Source organism: Argopecten irradians, chromosome 12, assembly GCF_041381155.1.
Source record: "Argopecten irradians isolate NY chromosome 12, Ai_NY, whole genome shotgun sequence".
In the NCBI taxonomy this organism is placed as follows: Eukaryota; Metazoa; Mollusca; class Bivalvia; order Pectinida; family Pectinidae; genus Argopecten; species Argopecten irradians.
The window spans coordinates 35,606,624-35,615,001 of NC_091145.1; the positions used below are offsets into that span (position 1 = coordinate 35,606,624).

The following is an 8,378-nucleotide window of genomic DNA, read 5'->3' on the forward strand; positions in this document are numbered from 1 at the left end:
TCTATGCTTACATGTGATTGTGAAATACCGTTACAACACGATTTCATTGGTTCGTTCCGTTGTAATGTTCTATATATAGAGTTTGACAGTTGTGTATCAGTCTAGTTCCTCGGCACATAGTATACATATAAATACACACAACACACACTCACACAATTATTAAACGGACATTGTCATTATTCCTGTAGAAATGAAAATAGCCTGAGAATATCACACAATGAAAGGTATAGACAGCGATATATCAAATGTATAAGACAAAACATTAATTTGTCCTTTAAGTACTTTGTGTATATGAATGTTATGGGATACCATTGAACAATATCTAATCTTAAAGCTGATAATACAATTTAAAAAGTATGTAATCGAGATTATAAAAAGTACACTTTCACAGGGACGTAGGAACATGAACTAGACTAAAAAGTCCATCAACGGATTCTTCTATTTAAAAAATGTCTCTTAAAAGATTAATTTGTTTATATGTATTAGCAAGACAATTAATTCATTATTATTTTGAGTTACACAAAAATGTGCCGATGATGTGAAGCCGGTATGTTGAGATCGACCAGTGTTGCATAATGATATGACACGTTCAAAAGTATCATTTCTAAATGCAGTTAACTTTAAATCGAAAAATCACCATGTGAAGAAAGCTTTAAAATCAACAAGATACATTGTAAAACTATTTCAGACATTCTAAATCGTAATATTTTTCCCTGGGAGACCTCCGAACCCCTCAAACAACCCATATCTTGCGCCCTCGGCGTTCGTACATTCATCAAAATGCATCATAAAACTCATCTAAGCCATTCTAAATCTTAACATTTTTTTGTATGTAATGATATATGAAAAAGTATATAAAGTATATATGGTTGTGTGTTGAATTAGCCTCCTCCTGTGGGGTGCGAGGATATTTACAAAATCTTGAGGACCTTTCCCCCTCCATTACGTTTCTTCTTCCTACATTTCGTTTCAAGAATAGCTTATGAATCATTTGTCTTTGGATTTGCATTGTCAGCTTTAACAGAGCTAATTTGTGAGGTATAAGGTTTAAATATTTCTAAATAGAATTCGTCATCAAATCTGTTTAAAATAATCGTTTTTATCAATTTTTGTTATTAAATTTAGTTGATTGGATAAAACAATAATGATAACATTTGAGATAAGATAAGCTCCTATTGTGATATTCAGAAGCGTCTCTCTCATTTTAGATCCACAATGTCGACAGACATCGCCTAAATAATACATACATACTTAGTCGTTAGCTTTAATCCAAATGCTTCAATTTGAATCAAGCGTTCTTTAATGTAATCTGACTAAAAGAGTGATGAGGATCTTGATCTCCTCGCCGCTACTATCTGTTGCATCAAAATCGTATACAATTTTATAATCATTCAACCCGAGCTTACCGAGGGTGTTTACAACATTTTGTTATTTAAGGTAAAAATAGGGCAAAATATCCCTATCTTTCCTACCCACATGCGAAATGGTACATCTGTATTTCTATTACAGATATCCCACCATTCTGATTACTTTCCGTTATGAAGAAATCAGATCGATCCTGTTTGTGTTATTTACAATACTACGAGCCTGGTTTGTGTGTTTAGCTTTCAATTTTTACCAAGAAAACAACATTTTTGTCGTCATGACTTCACGAGAATCCATTGTATAAAGACACAGACAACATGATGTATAGCATTAATCAACCTATATTATACCAGTAGTTATATAAGGGCTATAAATAAATATATCATAGCTACTTTAATAGAAATATGAATGTGAAAGTACGCTGTAATGTGTTAAGTACGCAGTAATGTGTAAAGTACACTGTAATGTGTAAAGTACACTGTAATGTGTATAGTACACTGTAATGTGTAAAGTACACTTTAATGTGTAAAGTACACTGCAAAGTGTAAAGTACACTGTAATGTGTAAAGTACACTGTAATGTGTAAAGAACACTGTAATGTGTAAAGTACACTTTAATGTGTAAAGTACACTGCAAAGTGTAAAGTACACTGTAATGTGTAAAGTACACTGTAATGTGTAAAGTACACTGTAATGTGTATAGTACACTGTAATGTGTAAAGTACACTGAAATGTGTAAAGTACACTGTAATGTGTAAAGTACACTGCAAAGTGTATTTCAGTGTTAGTATGTATAAATTTTACCCGTTACTTCGTTATGTTGTGTTCAAGGAACAGAAACAAAATCACTGTCGTCGACATGCATTGTCAGTTTTAATGTGCGATACTCATCAATTGATCTATGTGTTGTGTAATAAATAACCTCAACAATCAATATACCATATTTAAATAATATTTAAAAAATTAATAAATAAATCAGTAAAAAATAAGTCATATTAGATTATTTACATGGTATAATCCCACCAAAATGTCCACGAATCAATAAATAAATCAAACTATTTTTTTATTACCCAGTGAAATTCAAATCGGGACTACATAACAATAGTAATTAAACCATTTGTACTTCCAAGTTCACATAACGAATTTTCGATGATTACAGTCCCATTATTGCATCCTTCACTGTTTTAACGGTACTTATACCTTGTTAGATTTTAAAATGTAACTGTAAACTGATAATTTTCATAAATTTCAAGAGGTATTAGCTTACTACTCATCTTCACTTCAATAACAACTTAAAATAAATAAATAAAATGATTTTGATATAGAAGTAACCAGGAACAAAGTGTCTTCTCTCCCTTTTTTTATCAGATGTATAATTATTATGTTGTGTTATTTTTTTCTTTCTCTCTCTCTCTTTCTGTAATTTGGATATACCGTTTCATGTTACTATCATATATATTATTATTAACACGTACCCTTCATTGTGGAGGAAAGTAAAGATGATAATTAAGATGATAATAACACGGGTCGTCTTATATTTCCCGGCGTCGCCCTAACTACCGCGTGGTAATGTACTATCACTATACCACAACAACTAAACGAACCTTCATTGTAACAAAGGTTTACATAGGAAATGTAACTTTTTATTAGGCCATGGATTAATAGAATCTTACATGGGCCTGTCATGTGGACAGGGATATCTCAACCCGAGTGAAAGATTTTCGTTTGCTGAGGGTTGATGATCAAAATCTTTCCCGAGGTGTGAGATATACCTGTCCATCTGACTGGCCCATGTAAGATTCTTTTCCCCCCATACTTTAACGACAAATGGTAAAAATTCAGTCGACATGAACGTCGCTGTGTAGTAAAACACAGAGGTATCTTTTCCCTAGCAACCACGGGACGTCAAGTATGGGAGAAATAGATGTTCTGACGTTATGGTTGATTGATTGGTATTACCTTTAATTACTCTATGTTCTCTCAGCAAATTACAAGTTGATTGTAAACTTATCTGCTGTTTTAGAAAACGTCGTTTGTTTGTTTTCAGTGAAAGCCTGTTTTTATGCGAAAAGGTTATTTATTTAAATATATGTATTCCTCTGCCACCATTTAATTTGTAGCTTTATTGATATTGACGAAATTAAAAAAAACCACCTAATTATTAATTCCCTTTCGTTCAATCACATGACATATTACATGAATATCGAATAGAATTTTCGGTTTCCTCTAAACGAGGTTTACGCATATTTATAATGCATCTCTTCATCCTATAACTTAAAGATGCTCCACCGCCAACAGAGCATAAATGATACTCATCATTTGAACAATAATTGGTGTTTAATCATGTATATATATATATATGTCTAATTTACACAAAAAATAATATCAAATGATTTATTTTATCTTTGGTGCACGCGCAATCAGTACTTCATTTCGTAAAGGACATAGAGTCATGTAATTTTTTCGGGATGCAATTAATCATTTTTGATATTGTTATCTTGAAGTGAAATAAGAAGCTCAAACTTTTCAATGTTGGTAATGGTGTAAAGTAACTTTTGTTACTGACGAAAAATACTTATTCGTCTGCTCATGTTTTTATTAAGAATAAAAACTATTTGTCAGCGATGGGGCATCATTAATTAGATTTGTATTACAGTTGTAAAAAAAATCACAAAAAAATGTAAAATGTTTCTGTGGTCGCTTTATTAAGAGGATAGCCTTCCAATACCCATACTGACTGATTCCACAACAGAACGTAACCTGTCGAATACTTTTTCACTTTCAGCGCGTAAATAGAAAAGGCGCGAAATACACGATTTCAGATCTAGATTGTGTGAAGAGATGAAGATGGAATGAATCTCTTTAATCAGATGGTAGAGGCGATCTAGGAGTTGTGACAGACAATTATCGTAGCATTTCTCCAAGAATACGAATGTGTATTCACAAACGGGAGATAACTCTAGATACTGGCTGACCATACTTGTTAGGAATGGGTGGATTTTCTCCATTGTAGAGACGTAACAGCGTGATTCGGGTACCTCAAAGTCCTCCAGTTCAGGACATATGTCCTTGTCCGGCTGGTTAATGTAAGATCTTTGTAATGTCCTACACATGAATCTGACAGCAGACGACATTCGCTTGACGTTGTAAAGATTATGTAAAGTACGAACTTCAACAGCACGTTTGTACCAGGCGGGCTTGTAGTAGTCTGGAGCTAGCCTAGTAGTGATGATCCCTTTACGTTTTAGTTTGTACATATCACCAAATCTCCATCTTCTCCACCAAGGACATGGTCTCCTGCGGTGACGTTCACTAACCTTTAGACAAGCCCAACAGAATATTGTGCCACAAATACAACGCATTTGCATACACTTTCCCTCCTTTTCCATGAATGTTTTACACACAGGACAGCGCTTTCCTTTGAAATTATACGGAATTTTATCTACCAAATGTAATAATTTGTCTATATGACCGTGTTCCGATAGAGTCTCTATATACATTTCGTAATCTTGACATGACAACGGCCAATGTATTGGTTGTAAACATTCAAAACAGAAATCAGTTCCACACTCACAGCTAACGTTGGTGCTCAGTCCAGCTCTATCGTACGTCACAACGCGTCCGCATGTTTTATTTGGACACCACTGGGAATTCGGATCTTTTTCGATATCCATACTGATACGTCGCCGAAACAATCCCTCGACGATTTGAAGGTTTGAAATAGTGAGTAAAATGTCATAATCTACTGGGCACCGACATTTATATTGAGGACACGTGATCTGTCCCGACATGCCACTGTGTGTACTGGTCACGTGGTCGTTCCAGCAGCGATCACAGAAATAATGACCACATGATTGAAGAGCGGTCGCAGAAACTTCCGTGAGTGATTCGAAACAAATAGAACACATATCTGGTGGAACAAACTCAAAGTCATCATTTAGTACGGCATTAGGCTGTTTTGAAATGGCTCCTTTTAGTATGTCCTTGATGGTATAAAATTCTGGACAACGCACGGCAGATTTTGTAGTGCATAGTTTCAGAATATTGCGGTAGTTTTCGGAATACTTTTTGTTGATTTTAGGTAAATTCCTGCACATAAAGCTGTCATATGGGAGAGAGTCAATGTAAGTTAAAGCGCAATGAACAATTCCTTTAACACCCATTATGCTGTTTTCCGGAAGAGTATCCATTTTCAGACATCTTTGTGTCGATTTCATGTTAATGGAAACTTTAAATGAGTCAATATCCGTAAGATCGAGACTACCAATCATGTCATAGGTGAATACCAAGATAGCTGATAAATCAATTCGTCTGTTATCTTTGTTTTGGTAATCTTTTGATTTCGATATTCTTCTGGTAACTCTGTCTGTGATGTCAATGAGGAACTTCCTTGGGAGGCAGCGGCATTCGGTATAGTCTTCACCAAAGGCTTCTTTTAGATGTTCAGCCATCACTTCCATGTTTGGGATCAGGACAGTTGTATAACTCGTCTGTTCCTCCATATTATGCAATGAAGGTTTTATGTTTGATGCTGTGAGACCATCATTATAACAAGGCTTACGTAAAGCTTGATCAATTTTCACTAATGCTTGCATTTTACTAGAATTAATGAGAATGTCTCCGAAGGACACTCCTTTGGGTTGGTTGTAAGTATCCTCAATCGTCTCTAAATAATCGTCTTCGTCTTCAGCAAAGTCGCAATAATAATCTGATTCCAAACACTTTGACCTTGTTTTTCGGTGTCGGTTTTTAGCGCATTGATTAGAATGTGATTGTCTGCGATGTGAAAAATTACTTGGACCACTTTTTCTAGATGACTTTGATGAGTTACATGGATATTTAGAGCTACAGTCTAGAAAACTAGCTATTTGACGTGAAATCTCAACATCAATTGTAAATGTGTCACTATTTTCGCAGGGTGTTTTCAGGTACATAAAGGTTCGCATTGGTGACTTTGTCGTGGAACCATTTTTAGAGCAAAACACTTTGGAACATTCGACGGAATCGCCTATTTCGTCCTCGCTGACTTCCTTTTCTAGTATCTGTGGCACTAGCCATCGTTCTTTCTTGTTGAGGGAGTAAGCGACATGGTCCATGTCCAGGCCGAACTCTTCTAAGATAGGTGAGACTCCCTCGTATGTAGACAGGTGGATCCTGTATGTCTGTTGTCTGTATCTATGACTGTATCTGTTAATGGGAATGTGCATTATTACCTGTGTGAAAATTTACTGATTCTGAATAAAAGCATTTCTGATTAACTTTGAATAAACAACATAAAATCTACTGTATGAAAATTTGCTAATTATTTAAGCTGATAAAAATTAACTGATTGCGATTAAGTATATGATAATTAATTGATTTTGACTAAATGCATAAAAATAATGAATTTTGATTAAAAATATGAAATAATTAACTGATTATGACTAACTGTATTAAAATACAGATGTAAAACCACAATGTAACTGTTTCTGGCTACTTTGTGAAAATCAACTGATTCTTATTAAATCAAAGAAAATTAAAAAGTTTGATAAACAGTATGAAAAGTAACCGATTTTAAGATATTGTATAGAAATTTGTTGATGAAATTCTGATTAGAGCTCAATGCATATAACCAATTATAAATGTAGTTAATTAATTTTCATATCATCAGAATTTTTTTTATTTTCCTTCTATTTTTGTTACCTATTAGAATATCTACCAGCAAATGTATTTTGCTTTTTTGGACTTGCTTATCTAGGATTATCTGTAAGTATTTGCATATTTCAATTTATGTATTTTCTAAATTTAATAAAAAATATTAACCGCCACTCAATGAAACAAATACTCAGGAAATAGCTCTGTGTAGTTCTGTTTATTAGAGTTGCGTCCCCTACATTTTATTTGAACTCACCAACATACAATGTACAATTTGATACCAACAAACTTATATATAAAAACACTGTACACAAATCTGATAATGTCAACACGATGTCACTGTACTCTTATTCATCTTACTATTTAATACTGACATCCCGTAGTCTAATGGATGATGATACGAACACCACAATTGTTTACGTTACAATACTACAGGTTTTTATCATTATATATATTCCTACCTTTTTTTAGAGGTTCTGAGAGTATTTCCTGGCCGGTCGTGACATTTAGAATGCTTGTCATCCATGCTAGGTTCTCCTGGTCTACGTGTGTTATGTTCACAGCTTGCCATACTGATGTCCAAAACACACAATCTGCGATCTATTTATATACGTATAGTGTGTATGCGTGTTGTGGTGAAATACCTAAATCGAGCCTTTTCATCGGTAATGTTCTATATTTAGATCAGCTTCCCAGTATTGGGAAAATACAGTGGATAGGTTTTTTTATGTCTGCAATGTTACAAAAGTACTTCATAATGGCCAATTTAAAAATGATTTTAGCTTATTATTTATTAGTTCAGATTTCATGAAATAAATTTTTACATTATAGTCTGCCATCGTTTTCACTTCTGACTTTGTCTATGTTGAAGAATCAATTGTACATCAATGTATATAACTTTATAATTTATATCTACTCAAACGAAACAAAAATGAAAGTTTTATTTAATTTGTATTTACGTTTCCCATTTCAAACAACAATATATATACTGTACATGTGTATTATGATTTAGATATGAACAGACTTTTCATGTATATATTGTAACCAGTTGTAAATTCAATACAATATTCAAAATGGTGACTGTTGCTGGTATAATGATAGAAATATAATGTAGTTTAACGGTTTTTTTATGTTACAAAATGTTGTTGGTATTTTCAAGAGGTACTGTATATGTAATTATACGTTAAGTATTAATCATTCCATAGCTATGCCATATAAGACTATTCACCTGACACATTCTAATGTTAATATGTACACATATACACAGGTGAAACCAATGATTGAACTCTCCACTGACGTATCAGACTTGAATATTGGTGGTGTTTGGTTGTCAACACATGGACGGGGTTAAAATAAAATTTCAATAATCATTCTGAACAA

At 33.6% G+C, this 8,378-nt stretch overlaps 1 protein-coding gene across 1 annotated transcript; it reads right to left on the reverse strand.

Moving 5' to 3' along the window:
• Nucleotides 1-4,047: 4,047 nt before the first annotated feature.
• On the reverse strand, nt 4,048-7,629 carry LOC138304791 (uncharacterized). Its single transcript, XM_069245066.1, has 2 exons — nt 7,460-7,629; nt 4,048-6,551 (listed from the first exon to the last, which is right to left on the reverse strand). Exons 1-2 carry the CDS (start codon nt 7,567-7,569, stop codon nt 4,070-4,072), a joined length of 2,592 nt encoding a protein of 863 aa, XP_069101167.1. The 5' UTR covers nt 7,570-7,629; the 3' UTR covers nt 4,048-4,069.
• Between the last annotated feature and the right edge of the window lie 749 nt (nt 7,630-8,378).

What these genes read in the sequence shown, in the direction of transcription:
- LOC138304791 (XM_069245066.1), bottom strand. Translation starts at nt 7,569, where the DNA reads ATGGCAAGCTGTGAACATAACACACGTAGACCAGGAGAACCTAGCATG. An exon ending in CTCAGAACCTCTAAAAAAAG is followed by an intron (nt 6,552 to 7,459) that starts GTAGGAATATAT and finishes TCCCATTAACAG; the next exon opens with ATACAGTCATAGATACAGAC.